Genomic DNA, 20679 nt, shown 5'->3' with positions numbered 1-20679 from the left:
GTCTCTGCAGCGCTCCGCTCTCATTCGTCAGCGCTCCCGTGTTTGACAGGATATCAGTCTCTATCGATTCCATAAGAGTCTCGTGTCTTTTTATAGAACGGATCGATATCATTAACCCAGACCAGCAGAAATGCAAGTCCATGCAAGTCCTAAGTAACTCTGTTATTCACCCGTCAGCGTTTCCTTCGCGTGACTCCCACTGAAATGAAAGCCGCTCCATCAGGTAGAAAACTGGGCTTGAACTCCTAATTAGATTTCAGCGCGGTTATGCTGTCGGAGTGCTGTTAATCACATCTCTGCTGAGTTTGTCTTTAACGAGCGCCGCGAGAACTCTCCTCAGCACAGCGGCTCCTCAGATGTGTTGTTTTTGTACTTTGCAGCATCACAACTTTAGGATGTAGCTGTAATTAGCCGACTCGTCTGGATCCAAAATGGGTTTCACAGATGTGGGTTATTAGCAGGAACATGGTAATTCAGACACATTAGCCACTGCGTCTGTGTTTATATAAGAGTTTGCATGTTATGTATTGCTTTTATTCCACTAAATGTGCTTCCTTCACTGAGGGGAAGTCTGTGCCTTGTGTTCGCAGGAGGGCGTTTTTGAAAATGTAATATCATCCACTCCACTAAGCAGTTTGACTAAGTAGCCCTCCTGCAGGCGAACTGTGCTCCGTGCTCTCCGGTTGTCGTCAGAAGTCGTAGAAGTTGAGAGAACTTTGCCGGGAAGTTCTCTCTGAAGTTAATTTCCTCTGCTTCTGTCCGTCGCAGAGCAGCTGTAAGAGCATTAGCGGCACGTCGCCCTGTAGGAGCATAATAACGTCCTGGATGCTCTCTCCCCTGCTCTCCAGTTTCATGCCCTGACTCACAATAACTTTCCTCCCTCTCTGTTGAATAATGTGCTCTCGTCTCTGTCTCCATCACTTCCTCTCGACCACTTTACTTTTTTACCTCCCTGAGTAATGTTCAGTGCTCGCCGCCCTCTCTTCTTGTTCTTATATCCTTCATTTCTCTCTCTAACACTGTACGTCCCGACTCGCTCGCTCCGTCTTCAGTTAACGTAATTAAGAGTTAGAGCCGAGTCGAGCTCATTAGAAAAACAATAGCCTTCGGAAGTGAGCGGCCTACGGAGGACTTGTCAAAACTCCGCTTCAATTACAGTAAAGTGTGTGTGTGTGGGTGTGTGTGTGCGGCGTCGGAGGAGCCAGAGTGATGTTCTGTTATTCTGCCGAGGAGATATTGGATTAAATGAGCCAGGAGATGGACTCATCCATATTTAGGAGATGGTTTTATTTATGGGACGAGCAGCAGTGACATCCACGACGATGACCACCTCCACAGCTGCAGTGGAGCTCTGCTCACCGTAAGAAAGAAAAGATGAGATTCTGTTCATCATGTTTGTAGATCTAACTGCACATCGGACACCTGAGGTTCAGCTGCACTACACCGGACTTTTAAATGAGCAAAAGAAGCCAAACATGCACTCATATCTTTGCCTTTTCGATCAAACATTTTCTGAAGGAACAAAGAATAATCCTGGTTCCTACCCTCACCTGTGGTCATGAAAGCTGGGTCAGGACCCAAAGAACCAGGTCCAGGTCAGGACCCAAAGAACCTGGTCCAGGTCCAAGCGTGTGAAATGTGTTTCCTCAGGAGGGGGTCTGGAGTCTCCCTTAGAGAGAGGGGGAGAAGTTCAGCATCCGTGAGGAACTCGGAGTAGAGCCGCTGCTCCTTTGTGTTGAAAGGAGCCAGTTGAGGTGGTTCAGGATCATCTGGTAAGGATGAACCCTGGGCGCCTCCCTAGGGAGGTGTTCCAGGCACGTCCAGCTGGGAGGAGGCCTCGGGGAAGACCCAGGACCAGGTGGAGAGATTAGATCTCCACACTGGCCTGGGAACGCCTCAGGATCCCCCAGTTAGAGCTGGTTAATGTGGCCCGGGAAAGGGAAGTTTGGGGTCCCCTGCTGGAGCTGCTGCCCCCGTGACCTGACCCCGGATAAGAGGCTGAAGATGAGTGAATGAGTGAACAGAGAATAAACTAGAAGAACAGACCTCTGCTAAGGCCAAATGAGGGTTTCCCCCCCGAACAGTTGTTAGGCCCAGTGGTTAAAAGTCTTTTTTTGGGAGGGGGCCTTTTGTGAGCAGCGTTTCGTGTAATCCAGCAAATTTTGGAAAATCTCGGATGCTCCGTTCCACTGTTGACATGGGCCAAGCACCGTTCATTTGAACACAGTGCCCACTTTGCCGTGACACAGACCTGCAGTAACGGTTCGTCCACATGATCCAAAAGTCGTTCTTTTCCATCCACATGGCCTTGACTCATGTTCTCTCACTGTATTTTATATTTTGTATTTCTGGTTGTTTTGTACCGCTGCTATGATGACCTCATTTCCCCTCAGGGATAAATAAAGTTACCTATCTCAAGAAATATCTGCGTCCACAGGAAACCAGAGAAACCAAATCATGTTAAAACACATTAAAAGAAAAAGTCTGAGGCTGGTGAGGAGTCATCTCAGGCCCGGCGGGCTGCTGGGCTTGTGTTACTCTGGGGGGGAAACTCTGCATGTGTCCGCCCCGTGAATCGGATCCGCTACAGAATATAACAGGTTCTTCCTTTGGCGCGTGCTTCACCCTGCTACCACGTTTCATGTCACTCGGGCCGTGAGTGTTTCTGTAATCCTGCTCACAAACACACAGACGAGAGGAAATAAAGAGGACAAATGTGAAGTATGAGCAGCTGTAGGTGTATGGGAGGTGTGCAGAGTTTTGTAATGCTTTGTCTTATGGTCACATTTCAGTTACCAACATCAGTGTTGATTTTTAATATTTAAATAATTTAATAACCTTACAGCTGTGCCTTTTATTCAGTCATTAGCCGACACAAGCCCTCGTGCTGCTGCTTTCTGATTGGATGAAGCTTGTTTCCCTTCTTGGGGGCTTTATGTTTACTTTGATACTTTCTAGATATGAATCTTTTATTTGATATATTTTGTATTTTCAACAGTTTGTCAGAAGAAGTTGATAAAAATTGGCAGATTAAAATTGTGACCAATGAGCATCCAGTTGGCTGTGAACGCTCGACCCACAGAGCCAAAACACTACGTCATTTTTCTCTGTCTGTCCACAGCAGGTACGCGGCCGCGCTCGCCCACCTTCCTCTTTCACTCGCATCGCTCCCATGCTGCTTAGCGGCAGGTGGGCGTGGCGGGTGGGGTCGGTTCTCCGTCTGTGTCACTCAGATTACTGCAGGAGACTTTTAATTCGCTGTGTTGATGTTCCAGAAGAGCAACGAGCTCATCTCCAAACTCCTCTTTTGTCTCTGCTTATTAACCCTGCCGTGCGACCCCCCCCCCCACACACACACACACACACACACAAACACACACACACACACACACACACACACACACACACACACCACACACACACACACTCACACACACAGAGACACATACACACACACCTCCCTCAGTACTTTGCGCTTCAGCCAATTCTCTCTTTTCTCCCTTCCCTCTTTTGTTTTTGGTTATGAATGCCCCCGGCAACCACCAACCACAGGTTTGGCAAAAATATATAAAGAGGACAGGAGACGAGCCAAGCATGGGAGGATGAGTGTGTGTGTGTGTCTGTGTGTGTGTGTGTGTGTGTCCTGCTGGTTGATCAGTGCTGGCTCACTCACACCACTTTAATACGCTTCCAGTCATCCTGTTTTCCTTTCTTCTTTCTGTTTCGTCTTGTCTCTTTTCGTCTCTGCATCAGTTTTTATCTCCAACCCCGCTTCTCTTCTGTAGAGTTCACGACAAAATACGGTGATTTATGAAAAGAAGTGGCAAAATAAATCCCAGTTTAACTCCTCAGATGTAATCGACGACAAAAAAGACTAATGTTTCAATGTTTTTGATGTCAGATTTAAATAAATAAATCAAATAAATGACCATAGAAACCGAATCAAGTCTGCTTCACAGAACTACAGCAGGTGAACTAAAGGAAGTGGTCTTGAATAGAACCTGGTGAAAGTCATTTGTAATGAACGCAGCAGTGGTTCTGCCTCAGAGAGACGTGTTGTCTCTCGGGCGAACAACCTGAACAGCAAACAAGTACAAACAGGAAGCCCCGATCCACCAGGTGATCTCCTCTGAAGTCACCGACCAGTGTTTGTCTTTCACCGCCTGCTGAAACACGTTGTGTTGTTTTCAGTCTCTTACCGGAGACTTGTGTTCACATCTGCTCCCTGTGTCGGTGACGTGTATAACCTGTGTTTCCCTGTTGCAGTCTCCCACCAAAGCCGTGTACAACGCCCGACACTGGGCGGTGCAGAGCGAAGAGGAGCCCCCTCCGTCCTTCTTCTCTCGATCACAGACGGCACCTGTAAGTCTTAAGCTCCGCGGAGAAACACAACAGTAGTTATGCTCCGTACGCAGCGATATTTACGTCATTAAATGGTGTTTTTCTTCCTCTCCAGGCGCCCGACTCAGCGGGAGGGTCCAGTAAGGAGCCCACTGATGCTAAAAAGGACGATGGCGTTTTCAAGGCTCCTCCCCCTCCTCCCAAGGTCACCAAATGTGTCACCCTGCCCACAGACCTGTACCAGGACACCGTCACTGCACTCAAATGCCGCAAAGAGCACAAGGAGGTACACGGGAATGTTTTACTTACGACTTACACTGTGTCTCCGTTGCTTCTGCCGCTGTTAGGTAAACGGCTGAAGAGGCCCGTCCTGTAACGTGTGAAGGACTTCACGGCCTCGGATGATGACGAGGTTGATTGAAATTTAGCCTTGAGTGCATTTTTATTCATTCCACGTAGCAGAGAGATGCAGGGACGACGTGTTCTTGTAGGATGACCCTGAAGTTAGCGTCGCTCTGGCTCCCTCCACATGAAGCCACATGGTTTTTTGAGTTTGCAGAAAATAAGGTTTTTGATACGCACACGTTTGGTTCAGCAGAATAATCTTCACAAATTATAAACCAGCCTCACCACAAGCTTCCAGCTGGTTTCTCTTTTATAGTGGGAGGACGTTCGTAGTCTCATTTAGACACTTGCCAGCAACACGCACACGCTTCAGAGCTCACCAGCAGGGTGTTTACTGACGCAGTCGATCTCTTAACACTGGTCAAATGTCTTCAGCTGAATGGAACAGGAAGTGCAAAAATGCTAACTCACTCCCTTTAAAACTAAGTTGCACAAAAGTGAGGTAATGCCTGGCAAAGCCTTGATTTCCTCATACTGCTGATTATTTTTAGACGTTTGACGTTTGTTCAGAGTGTTTTTTTTTTACGTCCTCAGAGGTTCATCCTGGACGCACTGATTTCAAACATTTCAGATGTTGTGTTGTGCAGAAGTGTGTGAAATTGGATGTAGTACGCACCTAAGGACACGTGAACGTCCCACTGATGGAAACAGTCCCACATGTTTGTTGTTGTTGTTTACCTGAACTCTGCACACGGATGTTACGGAAACATGTACGCCACAAACAAAAATCACAAACGATGTTGTTTTCACCCACAAGCAGTGTCGTGTAAACAGGGCCTGAGTCTGTTAGTGTGTGTTGTGTGTGTGTGTGCTGTTCCGGACCAATCGTTGCTCTCCACACACTACAGGAACACACCTGTTCATTTTATGATCAAAATGATGGGAACTAAAACCATTCCTCCTGAACATCTCCCCCTCATTCCCCCGGTCCTGTGTTTTCCAGCTGTACACAGTCGTCCAGCATGTGAAGCACTTCAACGACGTGGTGGAGTTTGGAGAGAACCAGGAGTTCACTGACGACTTTGAGTATCTGGCTACTGGTCTGAAGAGTGGACAACCGCTCAACACGCGCTGCCTTAGGTAAAGAAGCGCACCGTCACGTTTGATTCTGCTTTTCTACTTTTAACTTCCTTAAACCTTCCGCTCTGAGGTGGTTGGAGACCTTAAACGTCCAGATATTTGTCGTTGTGTTCATCTGTGTGTGTTGTGTCTCCAGTGTGATCAGCCTGGCTACGCGCTGCGCCATGCCCAGCTTCAGGATGCACCTCAGGGCCAGAGGGAAGGTGGCTCAGGTCTTCAAAACGCTCAATGACGCCCCACAACACCCGGTAAGCATCAGTCAGAGATGACAGACAGTGTAGCTAAATTCATCCATGACTGCTGCCGTTCAGCTCCGGCTTTATCCGCTTTATAATAATGTTTGATTCCTTTCTCATCTTGAATTCAGAGAGGCTTAAACAGATTGGAGGCAGATTAGTTGAGAGTCGAGGGACGCTGCGTTCAGAAGCCTCTGTATGTTTATGTAATCTATTCTGGTGCTTAACAACATGAGTGTGCACAAGCTGCACCATTATTGTCTGGCAGAAGACGTTCTGTCTTTAAATATAACAAAACAGTAGAAATTCAGCATTTCCAGTGCAACACTTGGCCCTGAGACACTTCTGAGACACTCTCAAAGTGAAGTCGTTGAAATAAATGCAGGTGAATCTCTGTGATTGTTTGGATTCGTGTAACTCCACCGTAACGACGTCTTCCTCCCTCTCGTCTCTGCAGAACCTGGCTCTGTGCACGGCGTCTCTCATGTACATCCTCAGCAGAGACCGCTTGAACATGGATCTGGACCGGTCCTGTCTGGACCTGATGATCCGGCTGCTGGAGTTGGACCTGGACCAGGGGGGCGCCGCCGGGACGGGGACGACGGACCCCACCGCTCAGTTCAGCGCCAGAGAAATCGCCAAGATGAAGGAGAAGATCAGGAAGGCGACACCGTGCACAACAAGCACCTGGATCTCCAGAACATCACGGTACTGAACGGGTCCTGCTTTTGTCTGTAAACTGTCGCGTGGCAGCGCAGAAGTATCTGTTTTTCCCCCCGTAGCCTTCACATGTAATTCATCGGTCAACTGTCTTTAAAACAACGAGATCATCCAAAAGACGTCACATCGGGTCTTAGAGGTGTATGCACGTTGCATCGTGTCTCAGAGGGTTAACTGGCCGGGTCAGAAACGTGTCTTTATATAGAAAATGTTTCGCATTTGCGGCAAAGGCTGCGATTTCATCAGCGTCTCACAGATTTCTCAGGCGTTCCAGTCGCTCGTCACGGCGGTCGATGTTTTGCCGTTTCTGGTTATTGTGAACGGCTGTTTCCTGCTTATAAAGCTCCCAGCTGACGGTCGCACAACAGTTCACGTCATTGACCCTTTCGCCCACGTCACGCCTGTGCCACCGAGCCGCGTCGGCTGTGTTTAAATGGAAATGGAGCGGCCAGTGTGTGCAGGGTCCAAGCCGTTATATTAGAAGCTGAGTCAGGCCAGAGATAAACCTCGCTCTGTATGAACTAAAGGACCAGGACACAGAAAAGGACGCAGATTACCGTTAAAACCCCTCAGTGTTGACGACCTTCAGATTTCCCCCTCGTTGTTAAAAAAAACCCATCAGTGACGGAACATATTCACTATCTCTGCATCCTAGCGCCCGAGCCCACGCTGGACCGGTTTGATTCCCCGTGCGCGGTGCTTCCTGCAGAACCGGTTGCACTGAAAGGCCTCGAAACAGCATTCAGAGCGCTGCACGTCTCCGCTGAGGCCTCTGACTAATGTTCTCTCAGCAGCTCTTCAGTGGCGGTGACTCACAGCCGCCCACGCGTGTCAAGATATTTCTAACAGTGGAGCTGCAGATCTCTTGTGATGTAAAACACCTCCAGTAAATATCAGGGTTTGGTGTCAGTCTCCTAACAATCAAAGGGGGAAGGTGTCATTTTGTAACAGCGATCCACTTCTACAACCACAGAAAAACAACCCAGAATGCACTGCGGCAGTTTTATCTCACAACAGAGACAGACTGTAACCATGAGACATGTCAGCTGTGTCATAGTGTGAACCTCCTCTCTCCCTGTAGACGGGTCACTTAGCCATGGAGACGTTACTGTCTCTGACCTCAAAGCGAGCGGGAGACTGGTTCAAAGAGGAACTGCGGCTCCTGGGAGGACTGGACCACATCGTGGATAAAGGTTGGAGCCATTTTAAATCATCTGTTTAAAAAAAACACCATGATGGTTGTTGTTTTTTCTGACTGTGCCTCCCCTGTTTCTCTCTCTCCCTCCGCAGTGAAGGAGTGTGTCGATAACTTGAACCAGGAGGACGAGAAGGAGAAGATGGTGTCGTCTCTGTGGGGAGCTGAGCGCTGTTTACGGGTGCTGGAGAGTGTGAGTACGCCCGACCCAACAAACGCAACAAGCAACTTTTTAATTTGACAACAAAACCGCGTGAACGTTTGGGAACCGCGTCCTATTTTCTTCGAAGCTGTGCAGATGCAGTCGGGTCTGTTTGGGGACACGTGCGACTTCTTTAAGATTTAAGTTTACGTCGATAAATCACAGGTTTGTTTGACGGCGGATGAAATTTTTTGGACCCGTAAGGAATCAACTGAACCGACCCAGAGGATTAGAAATGTGCAGCTGTGAGAGAGGGGGGACTGTGTGGAGACAGGAGGAGAGCTCTGTGTCTCTCTTATAAAGGGATCCTCTCGTCTCCACATAAATGGCATCACTGTCACAATCAGTCGTTTTTAGTCCCTTATATTTGTTTATTCCATAAACGGCAGAAAGTTAAACTCTCATGTCCTTACTTATTTTCCCCAAATAACATTTAAAGTAGTATTTCTAAGGTTTTCAATATGTGTGTGTGTGTGTGTGTGTGTGTGTGTGTGTGTGTGTGTGTGTGTGTGTGTGTGTGTGTGTGTGTGTGTGTGTGTGTGTGTGTGTGTGTGTGTGTGTGTGTGTGTGTGTGTGTGTGTGTGTGTGTGTGTGTGTGTGTGTGTGTGTGTGTGTGTGTGTGTGTGTGTGTGTGTGTGTGTGTGTGTGTGTGTGTGTGTGTGTGTGTGTGTGTGTGTGTGTGTGTGTGTGTGTGTGTGTGTGTGTGTGTGTGTGTGTGTGTGTGTGTGTGTGTGCGTCTGTCTGTTTGTGTGTGTGCGTGCGTGCGTGTGTGTGAACATGCAGGTGACGGTCCACAACCCAGAGAACCAGAGCTACTTGATCGCCTACAAAGACTCATCACTCATCATCTCCTCTGCAAAGTGAGCACACACACACACACACACACACACTGACACACACACACACACACTGACACACACACACACACACACTGTATGATGGTTATAATGCGTGTCATTATCGGGTTTTGTTGTTTAATTTCCTGGTGGCGACCTCCTGTCAGTCACAGCGGCGACCTTCGCCCTCTGACATCAGCAGAGCGTCGTCGTCCGCGGTGGAAGTGACCTCCCTCTCCTCTCTCCCCTTTGGTCTCTGCGTCTCTGTGTCTCTGCGTCTCTGCCCTCCAGTGTTTCAGACACATACTGGTGTTTTACTTCCAATCTCATCTGATTAAAATGTACTTTATTTTATCTTCTTATCGTTTTTTTTACATAATCATAATTTTTCACCTGAACTAAAACACAACTTTGCACAAACCCACGTGTTCATGAATAAAAACATCTTCTATAGGAAGGAAAATAGGGCTGAGACGTGCAATTATTGTCATTATCGATTCATCTGCAGTTTGTTTTTTCGATGAATCTAAAATAGTGAAAAAGGTCCGAGGTCAGATCTTTAAATATGAGATGTTCAGAAAGTATTTTCTGACATTTCTGCATGAAAAGTGACTTTTGTTGATTAATTGATGAGCAAAATAGTTGGAGATTATTTTTCCTCGCAGCTCTGATTTTAAATGTTGTTGTTGTTTATAGCACTAAAGAATCTGATTTACTGTGAAGAAGAAGTGAAATAAATAGTACACTGAAGAATGTACATATACTGATGTAATAACAGCTGCAAGGGGCTGGAGATCAGGAGAATGCACCTTTAAATGCTTGAGAAGTGTTGAATTTGACCTGGGAAAGAGTTCAGGAACCCTGTTTAATATAATAAATATATCTACCGTATTTTCCGCACTATAAGTTGCACCTAAAAACCTTCACATGTCTCAAAAGCCGTCAGTGCTCCTTATAACCCGGTGCTCCTTATATATGGACCAATATTGAGCCACAACAGGTCTCCAACTACGGTGAGCAGCTGTCGACTCTATTTCCCCCGTAGAAGAAGTAACGCGCGGTGCATGTTGAGATATACGACTGTGTGAAGCGTGCCGTTTCATTTCCATGTGTGTGTTTGTGTAAAGAGCCCAAAATGGCTCCTGTTAAGAAACACGCTTACGACGCAGAGTTTACACTCAAGGCCATTAGTCACGCAGCAGAACACGGGAACAGCCGAGTAAAGAAGACTGAACAGAGTTTAGAGGGAACAGAGCGAGACGGCTGCAGCTGGAGGACAAACTCCAACAGTGGGTTGTTGAACAGAGAGCAGCGAGTAGAAGAGTCCGTACGATCACTGTTCCACTGAAGGCAACAGCGCTAGCACGCCAACTTAGCATCAATGGGTTTAGAGGCGCTCCTTAACGTGACCCCAGCCTCCACTGTAGCGTCTGTTCTATGCTCCTTATAATGCGGAAAATACGGTGAATGAGATAAAAAATGAGATTACTTCTGCTTTAAAAACACTTTTTATCTACGACATTTCTGGAGGATACAACATCCAGTGTTTGTCAGAAACCTGTTGTGACCTGATGAGAAGAGAACTTTTTAAACAACGGTTCATAAAATACAACTTTCACGTCACACACACATCGATATCTTGGTAAATTTACTCAGGACGAACACGCAAAAGATTTCAAATATGAATATCACAAATCCAGTATCAGGCCCCAGTTCTTCACCTCCTCCCTCCTCCTTCCCTCGCTCGCTCCCTCCCCCCCTCCCTCCCTCCTCACCCTCTGTGTGACCGGGCCTTCGGGGCGGGTGATGATGAGGAAGAGCGGGTCAACAAAGAGCTGCTGTTAGCGAGGGCGACGCAGTCTGAGCGTTCAGCTGTCCCCTCCGTTAACTCGATTAACCCCCAGAACCACAGGGCGAGCCCGGGCCAGCGCCGCCACCTCAACTGTTCAACATCCCTCTTCTTATTCTTCTTCCAACGTATTTCCAACGCATCCGTCCATGATTTCCGACAACCGCAGAGTAACGTTAGACGAGCTGCTTCCTGTTTACACCACCGCGCACGTGCCCAGTTTACGTGAATGACAAAGGTCCTTTTCTCTCTCTCTCTCTCTCTCTCTCTCTCTCTCTCTCTCTCTCTCTCTCTCTCTCTCTCTCTCTCTCTCTCTCTCTCTCTCTCTCTCTCTCTCTCTCTCTCTCTCCTCTCTCTCTCTCTCTCTCTCTCTCTCTCTCTCTCTCTCTCTCTCGTGTCTCCTCTTTGTTGCAGTACACGCTGCCTTTATTGTTTCAACCCAAACTCACCCTCTGCCTCTCTGAGTGTTTCAGCTGTCTGCAGCACTGATTTAATAAGAGCGCACACACACACACACACACACACACACACACACACACACACACACACACACCTGTATTTAATCATCGCCTCTTCTCTCTTTTGGCCCTCCATCTCTACACTCTCACTCCTCTTCTCTTTTTGTCTGTCTTCACTTCCTTCCTCTCACTCTGGTTTCTGCTCTTCTTTCTTTTCAGACGTCGCTGTCATTAAATTTAATCCAGTTATTAACATCAGGCTGTTGACCTGCTTCACCCCTGCTGCTGCTGCTGCTGCTGCAGCCGGCGTGTGTGTGTGTGTGTGTCTGTGTCTGTGTGTGCGTGTGTGTGTGGACACATCTTCCTCTGAATGCTGCTCTGTTTAGTGATGGAGTAGAAAATCCTCTTTCCTTTTCTACTCCATCATGAAACGGAGCAGCCACCAGAGTCCAGATGTGACGTCTGGATCTGAATCCACTTTGTTTGTGTTGTTGAAAAACAAGTGATTATAAATAATATATATATATTCTGTTAAAACAAAGAAAATGACAATGAACCCACAGGAAACTTTTGCTTGTGTCGGCAGAAACGCGTCTGTCCGCAGAAACAAAAGTTCATGTCGTCGCGTGACTTTGATCCAAACACACCGCGTACGTGCCTCTCACTGCTCTCCCTTCTCCCCCGCTCTCTCAGGGTACTGAGGAGGTGTGAGGAGATGATCCAGCGCTACAGCAGGGAGCTGAACTCAGACGGAGCCGTGGGCAAAGCCGTGGAGGACTGCATGAGGGCGATCATAGGAGTCCTGCTCAACCTGACGCACGACAACGGTGAAAAGACACACACTTCGTTTAGTTGTCACCGAAAATCAGATCAAACACAACTCTGGTGAAATATGGATGTTTAGAGTAGCAGAGTTGAATAATCCCGTGAACTTGTGTGTCTGTGTGTGCTTGTGTTTGTTTGTGTGTGTGTGCTTTTGGGGGTGTGTGTGTGTGTGTGTGTGTGTGTGTGTGTGTGTGTGTGTGTGTGTGCTTGTGTTTGTTTGTGTGTGCGTGCTTTTGGGGGTGTGTGTGTGTGTGTGTGTATGTGTGTGTGTGTGCGCGTGTAGAGTGGGGCAGTACAAAGACAGGAGAGCAGGAGGATTTAATCATGACGGCTCTGAACTGCGTTCTCAAAGTACCTCAGTATCTTCCACAAGAGCAGAGGTTCGACATCCGAGTACTGGTGAGGAACACACACACACTCACACACACACACACACACACACACACACACACACACACACACACACTGAAGCAGCCAGTTTGTTCTGAAAGGCCAGAAACTTTATTACACTTGTTTCATTTGTTAAACGAATAACTGTGTGTGTGTGTGTGTGCGTGTGTGTGTGTGTGTGTGTGTGTGTGTGTGTCTGTGTGTGTGTGTGTGTTGCGTTCAGGGTCTTGGCCTGCTGATCAACCTGGTGGAGTACAGTGCCAGGAACAAGTACTGTCTGATGGAGATGGAGATGGAGGGAGGTCAGGGTCCCTGCGACTCCACCGTCCTGCTGAACCCTCCGAACCAGGACATCACCTGCAGCGGCCCGCTGAGCGCCATCGCTGCACTCGTACAGGTACACGTGTGTGTGTGTGTGCGTGTGTGTGTGTTTGCCTGCGTGTGTGTGTGTTTTCAGGCTGCAGGTTACTGTCATGTAACTTCGGTCGACGTTCTGAGCGAGCTGATACTAGAGTCGAGTTAATCGCGTGTTCGTGCAGGAGACAAGAGGAAAAGACGATTCAGCAGCTTCACAATAAAAGCTTTTAAATAACAAAACAACAGGGGGCTTTTATTGTGAAGGTGTTATAGGACGTAGAATGTTTTTTTTCTGTTAAATACAGGTTAGTTCTTTGACTTTGATTTGTGCTTTCCTGTATTTCCAAGAAAAACTCCTGTAAAGTTCCTGGAAGATGATTCTTAGAGAGTGAATCCTGATGTGAGAAGCTACAAACAGAACGTTTGTAGCTTCATAAATAACTTAATCTTGGTTTTTCTGTTGACGGAGTCATTGATTTATTGAATTAATCATTTACAGATGGAGAACATCGTCGTAGCGTGACTCTCCTCTCCTGGTGCCCAGTTCCAGATAGTTTTAGTTAGTTAGAGCGCCCTCCCACTGTGCCTCCGTCCCGTGCCCCGTGCTTTAGGGTCCTTGTCCCCCCCTCCAGGCCCGTTTGTACTCACACTACCTGGGCCTCGGAGAATGCTTCTTGCTGCCTATACGTCATCACGCCGTAACACGTCACACGCATTGATGACGTCATGGCGATGCGTGGCTTTGTTTCCAGATCTTTCCGTAGACCTCGGAGTTTTTGTGCGTCTTGTCGACTGTTTTTGAATCTTTTCATCGACCAAATCTGCAGTAAACACTCCACCTCCGCATCACACCAACGTGAACCTTTCACCGCCATTGTTTGAAATGTCCGCGCATGGTCCCTCCTTCTTTTTTCTACGTCCCAACAGGCGCACGTGCTTTACTAAAGCCCACCTCTCCCAAACGGGCCGTGGACGGCCAGCTTTCTGCAGTTATGCGCAGGGCGGTTGCACTCACACTGGTCAAACGTACTAGGCTTTAGCTGAAAAACTGGTTTTGGCGCGGTGCAGAAGGACAGTGTGAGTTTGCCCTAAGCTTTCTGAGACCTCTGCCTCCGCCCTGAAATAATGGAGTTAGGTGGAGTTTCATTATCGGTGCTCCCGGCCCTGAAAAAGGTCTTTCCTCCAGTATCTGTCCTTCTGCAGCAGCTGCTGTGTGAAACACTTCAAGATGATCACATTTACCTTTTCTTTTCTTCTTCCACTGTAAATGAAACGTCATAACTTGTCCTCGCTGCTGGAGACTCCTCTCGTGTGTTTGGCTCTGTCCTGCTGTGGCAGCTCAGTTTCCCACGGGCGCCGTTGAAGCTTCATTTAAATCGAATCATTCCACGTAATCACATTTGGCTGATGCTCGTCCACTGAGGTCACGCTGGAATCAGCAACATGACGTACAGAGAGTCACCAGAGGGGAGCTGGACATCATTTACTCTTTATTTCAACTAAAACAACGGAGGTTGAGCTACGGTCCCGGGCGTCTTTGGCGACTGTGAAAACTCAAAAGCAGCGCACAGTTATTGAGAGGGTGGGCGGAGCTTATGCAACAGCCTGGAAACTATTTAGTTTGATAAAAGACGGCATCAAACCGAAACGTTCTCAGCCTTGATGTGAAAGAACTGAACCTGCAGTGTTAAAACATTCAGAGACCCTTTCACTCAGCTGTTACTCTGACTCATCTAACCGTGTGTGTGTGTTCGTCCTCCTCAGCTGTTCCTCCAGCGAGAGCGCGCCGCCATCCAGGCTGAGGCGCAGACGGACGACCTCATCAAGGAGGCGCCCAAGCCCGCGCTGGACAAGAGCGGGGAGTGGCAGGAGACGGGCGGGGAGATCCAGTGGGTCGCCAACGACAACAACACGGAGAAACAGGAGGAGGAAAAGAAGAAGGAGAAGGACGAGGAGGACGAGGAGCTGGACCTCAACAAAGGTACGAGCGCGACGGACTTTTCCTACGAGTTTAGATTTAAATGTGAGGAGACGAGACCTGAACGTGTGTGTTCCTCCTCTGCAGCTCTGCAGCACGCAGGGAAGCACATGGAGGACAGCATCGTGGCCTCCTACACAGCACTGCTGCTGGGCTGCCTGTGCCAGGGGAGCCCTGTGAGTGAGACACACACACACACACACACACACACACACACACACACACACACACACACACACACACACACACACAGGAACAGAGAATATCCTAAATCCTGATTTTCATCGTTTTAAAGACGTGAAGTGATCTGTATCGGGACAGAAGATGTTGGACATGTTGTCCAGCTGTAGCGCGCACACACACACACACACACGCCAACACACACACACACACACACACACACACACACCTGAGCTATATTCAGTATTGGAGCTTAACAGGGTAGAATGAGCACGTCCTGATCTCATTTTGCTTTGACTCTTGTGTGTAAACGTCCTTTGACTCTCTCTGTGTCTCTGTGTGTGTCTCTGTGTGTGTCTCTGTGTGTGTCTCTGTGTGTGTCTCTGTGTGTGTCTCTCTGTGTGTCTCTGTGTGTGTGTCTCTGTGTGTGTCTCTGTGTGTGTCTCTGTGTGTCTCTGTGTTCCCCAGTTGAATGTGACTACTGTGAGAGATAACCTGCCCAAAGGAGATTTCTCCATCATGACAGAAATGCTGAAAAAGTTCCTCAACTTCATGAACCTCACGGTGAGTCTCAGCTCTTCTTCTGATGCGTTAGACCTTTACACAGCGATACTCTTACTCTGTGAATGTTCACCCCGGTGACGTGTCGACAGCTGCGCAGTCAAGGGCTTTTATTGTGAAAGGTCAAGAGGAAGGAGTGAATCTGAAGGTTTTCTGTCTTGGATCTAATCAGAAATCCTCCTCGCTGTCGTCTTTAACCCTCACGACTGTTTTCATCGGGTCAAATCTCAGAAAAGTGACTTTGATTGGAAAAATATGCTGTTTTATTTCTGCTGAATGTTCACGTTTAAAACTGCAAATGCAAATTAATCCGCACAGAAAACACCCGTGATGTGTAAAGGCCTTTTAAAAAAACATAACCGTATTTCCCGCACTATAAGGCGCATAGAACAGACGCTACAGTGGAGGCTGGGGTCACGTTCTGCATCCATTAGATGGAGCTGCTCTAAAGGGAACGTCAACACAACAGTCAGGGGAGGTCGTCTTGTTGCTTCCATTGATTGGTTCATGTTCAACTCTCTGGCTGCTGCTCTATTCCCGTGTTCTGCTGCGTGACTAATGGCCTTGAGTGTAAACTCTGCGTCGTAAGCGTGTCTCTTAACAGGAGCCATTTTGGGCTCTTTACACAAACACACACATGGAAATGAAACGGCACGCTTCACACAGTCGTATATCTCAACATGCACCGCGCGTTACTTCTTCTACGGGGGAAATAGAGTCGGCGGCTGCTCACAGTAGTTGGAGACCTGTTGTGGCTCAATATTGGTCCATATATAAGGAGCACCGCATTATAAGGCGCACTGTCGGCTTTTGAGACATGTGAAGGTTTTTAGGTGGGAAACACGGTAAATATTGAACAAATTGAACTGAAAAAATGTGATAAATGTGTTTAAATTCAGTTTAAAGTTCTTTATTTGAGCATTTTTAAAAACAATAACAAAGAAATATACAGTAACATAAGAAAATGCACAGGTGGGATGAAAGAAATAAACATATAAATTAAGATTAAAGACTTCTGTTCATGCTCATCAAGACTTTACACACGAACATGAAGATTTCTCCTCTCTCTGCAGTGTGACGTCGGCACCACGGGACAGAAGTCCATCTCTCGGATCATCGACTATCTGGAGCACTGCTAGAGAGAAGCCCGTCTCACACACGCACACACAGACACACACACACAAACACACACACACACACACACACCATCATCACCATCATCTTCCTCTGAGTCGTGCCCAGACGTCGTCCTCACCCTCCAGTGAACAGAACGTTCCTCGTTGCGTCTCCAGCCGTGGAAACTCCGACACCAGTGAAAGAACAGGAGTGTTTTTATTTTCAGGACTAAACGAGTCGCGGCGCCGACCCCAGCTTTTATTTCACCTTTGTTAAAGATCCAATCATAAGTGTTTTTAGTGTTTCTGCGCCCGTCCTCTCTTTAAAGAGCGTTTTGTTTTTGATACTTCCTGAGTTCCCCCGCAGCTCTCCCCTCCTCCTCCTCCTCCTCCTCCTCTTCCCCCTCCTCCATCCTCCTCTTCCTCCTCCATCCTCCTCCTCCTCTCCTCCTCCTTCTCCTCCTCTTCCTCTTCCTCCTCCCCCTCTCCCTCCTCCATCCTCCTCCTCCTCCTCCTCCTCCTCCTCGTGGTGTGAAAACACACTCGCCTGCACATCGATCGCTGACAGATTGGAGTGGAGCTGGCGTTTTCTCCCCAGCCTGCCATCAAAGCGCCGCTCCCTGGGCGCTGCCTCTGCCTCTGAAGCCGATAATCGCCCCAAACAACTCGAGTGGTTAAAAACCCGACTCCTGACCGAAATGATTGCTTTACACGCCGTCTCCTCCTCCTCCTCCTTTCTGCTGCTCTGACCCCTCCGCTCTGTCGGAAGGAGGCGGCTTTGAGCCGGTGAAATCAACTATTGATCCTTTTCTGTACAGAGCGCAGCGGGGGGGAGATTTCAGAAGCTCAATTGCAGCCTTTTGTGAAGTTAAGGTGGTATTTTAAGGCGGCGCCGCCTGTAAATGTGTTGCGGACGTTCTGTTTTAGACGTTTTTTCCATTTGTTTAAGTTCTCTCTTTGAAAAACAAGAGGTTCTCCTCGATCTTTGGCTTCTGCTCCGTTGTTCCCCTCGCACGCCGTTCTCCAGACAGAAGCTTCTCCCAGCATGCCGAGCGCTCACCTGAGACTTAAACACAATGACCCCGGAGGTCGTGGAAACTCTGGAAACTTCGAATGACTCCCCCGAGTAAAAGCCCAAACTTTTTCCCTTTTTCAAAGAATCGATCGTCGCCTCGCTCCACATCAAAGCGCGGTGTCTCCGCGGCCCCCGAGCCCTCCGGACCAGAACCTGTCCTCCTTCAGCTCCTTTCAATTACCGCCGCGCGCGTGTGCTCGCCGCTCGAAGAGCAGCCTTCAATTACAGCACAAAGGCAGCCGAGACGCCACCCGGGTCTGAGAGGTGAACTCGAGCTGCACCAGCGGGGAGGCTTTCAAACATCCTGATGCTTGTTTTTCTTCTTTCTTCCCGTTTGGTTTTTGAAGTTCACCGTTTATGGTTTTTATGGACAAATCCTCGAACACGCTGCAGGAAGGAGCTTTCTTTATTTCCCCGCGCTCGTGCCGTCGCTCCCACCGCGTTGGAAGTTTGTGAATTGTAGAAATAAGTTTCATTCAAAGGCCGCCTCCTTTTCTCCGCGGTGTCGAACCACACACAGGAACAGAGACGAGTCCGTTCAGTCCAAACACGTTAAAGGATTTCTCCCTGTTGTTACAAACGTCTTCATAAATGCTTAAAGACTTATTGATTTACACTAAAGTCATCACCGGTGAAGCCCCTCCTCTTCTGCGGACCAACAGAATCCACCTGTACAGTCGTGAAGAGGGAGAAATAGATGATTTAGTTTGAATTGTGCCGTGAATTCTCGATGTTTGTCCATTTAAAAGTCTAAAAGCTGTGAAATTCAGCATTGGAGAGCCTCTTCAGCGCAGGTGTGTGTGTGTGTTACCGGGATGTGAAGTTCCTCAGAAACAACAGGTCCCACTTGTTCTTTCTCTTCCCGGTCGATTAAAACGAGGCGTTGGAGAAATCACGTCAGGTAAAGTACGGTAAAGTGTGACGACACACCCACAGTGTAGCGTCACTTTCTTCACTCTGATCTCAAAATGATCCTTTAAAGTGACGACACGTGTTTGATGCCTGGAACAATTCAAACAGGATCAGGAAATAATGCGTCTCCGTTGACGACCGCAGAGTTTCAGTTATAAAAGCCTGAGTTTGGTCACAGGAAGAGGAGACGTGACGAATCACCTTTCATTGGATCGGTGCCACTTTAACAACGTCTCATTCATACGACGCAAAGGAACGATTTAGTAAGGGGTAATGAGGCCGCGGTGTCGAGGCCGCGATGTCGAGGCAGCGGTGTCGAGGACGCGGTCTAAAGGCCGCTCTGTCAAGGCCCCAGTGGTAGGGCCGCCGTGTCGAGGCCGCTCTGTCGGACAGTGATGCCGGAAGGAAACCTCGTTCTCGGCACTTTTGACGAATCACAGCCGGAACAAAACGGACGAACTCAACAGACGATCGGGCGTCGATGCTTTTTCAGAGAACAACGTTACGTTTGTTTTTTTTACACGCGAGAAAAAATCACATTTTAAAAGTTTGAATGAATCATTTCTTCCTGGTGTTTCTCCAGAGGACGTGTTCAGAAGACACGCGTCTCCGGTTCCCTCCACAAAGCCTCGGTTTGTGTTTTTGTCGACGGTCGAGAGTCACGGTCGAGAGTCACGGATGAGAGTCTGATGAGAGTCACGGTCGAGAGTCACGGTCGAGAGTCACGGACGAGAGTCACGGTCGAGAGTCACGGTCGAGAGTCACGGTCGAGAGTCACGGACGAGAGTCACGGTCGAGAGTCACGGTCGAGAGTCACGGACGAGAGTCACGGACGAGAGTCACGGTCGAGAGTCACGGTCGAGAGTCACGGTCGAGAGTCACGGTCGAGAGTCGCGGACGAGAGTCACGGTCGAGAGTCACGGTCGAGAGTCACGGTCGAGAGTCACGGTCGAGAGTCACGGTCGAGAGTCACGGTCGAGAGTCGCGGTCGAGAGTCACGGACGAGAGTCACGGACGAGAGTCTGATGAGAGTCACGGACGAGAGTCACGGTCGAGAGTCACGGTCGAGAGTCGCGGACGAGAGTCGCGGACGAGAGTCGCGGACGAGAGTCGCGGACGAGAGTCGCGGACGAGAGTCGCGGACGAGAGTCACGGACGAGAGTCACTGACGTCATTCTCTCGTTTTTATCTGGATAAAAAAGTTTGTTTTTTCTTTTCACCACAGACGTCTTGTCTTCTCCAGTTTGCTTGGATTTCATCCGTTGTAAAAGTTCGACGCACGTTCATCCCGTTCATTTGCGCGCACACACACACACGGACACACGGACGTACGCACACACACACACACACACACACACACACACACACACACGCACACACGCACACACACACAAAGTTTAACCCTCAAACTCCTTTTCTTTTCAAGTTTACAAGAGCTTTATTCACACACACGTCTGGAAGAATGAATGGAAGAGCTTTCTGTACATAGTCCCTGTACATACATCGATGTCCTCACGTAGGAGGAGAGGTTGATGGGGAACGGGGGGGAGGGAGGTGTGTGTGGGGGGGAGAATGGGGGAGGGAGAATGGGGGGGTGGGGGTATTCACTTTAAATTTAGACCCGTAGACTCTACTTTTCTGAATCGGACTCTATTTTTAATTTTCTAAAGCCTTTCCTCTCCCGGGCGCGTCGGTGTTTGGGACAGAGAGCTTCGTAACAAGCCACCTGCAGGAAAACTTGATCTTTGTACCAATTTGCAGACTGATGTCTTTGGTTACCTGTACATAATTTTAAAATAATAAAAATTGCTACTTTCAGTACTCCCCCTGCTCCGTCTGTCGTCTGTCCTGGACTTTGTCTGAAAAGTGGATTTTGTTTTGAGTTTTTTTCAGATGATCAGAAACACGCCTGCAGCTTTTTCACCCACACACACTCACAATGGAAAACGTGTTTCATGTTAATG

At 48.3% G+C, this 20679-nt stretch overlaps 1 protein-coding gene across 1 annotated transcript in view; it reads left to right on the top strand.

The window, feature by feature from the left end:
• The window catches only part of LOC310960754 (wings apart-like protein homolog), a 33936-nt gene extending 13690 nt beyond the window's left edge, over nt 1-20246 (top strand). The window contains 16 exon segments of the mRNA XM_083932545.1: nt 4267-4362; nt 4457-4627; nt 5690-5826; nt 5963-6074; nt 6520-6724; nt 6727-6770; nt 7864-7975; nt 8073-8170; nt 8963-9039; nt 12016-12149; nt 12431-12546; nt 12761-12934; nt 14659-14875; nt 14960-15048; nt 15521-15616; nt 16687-20246. Coding sequence (XP_083788671.1) covers nt 4267-4362; nt 4457-4627; nt 5690-5826; nt 5963-6074; nt 6520-6724; nt 6727-6770; nt 7864-7975; nt 8073-8170; nt 8963-9039; nt 12016-12149; nt 12431-12546; nt 12761-12934; nt 14659-14875; nt 14960-15048; nt 15521-15616; nt 16687-16752 — 1944 coding nt within the window. The 3' untranslated portion in view covers nt 16753-20246.
• The last annotated feature ends 433 nt before the right edge of the window (nt 20247-20679 follow it).

This window comes from Echiichthys vipera, assembly GCF_963691815.1.
Source record: "Echiichthys vipera genome assembly, chromosome: 18".
In the NCBI taxonomy this organism is placed as follows: Eukaryota; Metazoa; Chordata; class Actinopteri; order Perciformes; family Trachinidae; genus Echiichthys; species Echiichthys vipera.
The sequence above is the reverse complement of the archived record's forward strand: the minus strand, read 5'-3'. Positions and strand labels throughout refer to the sequence as shown.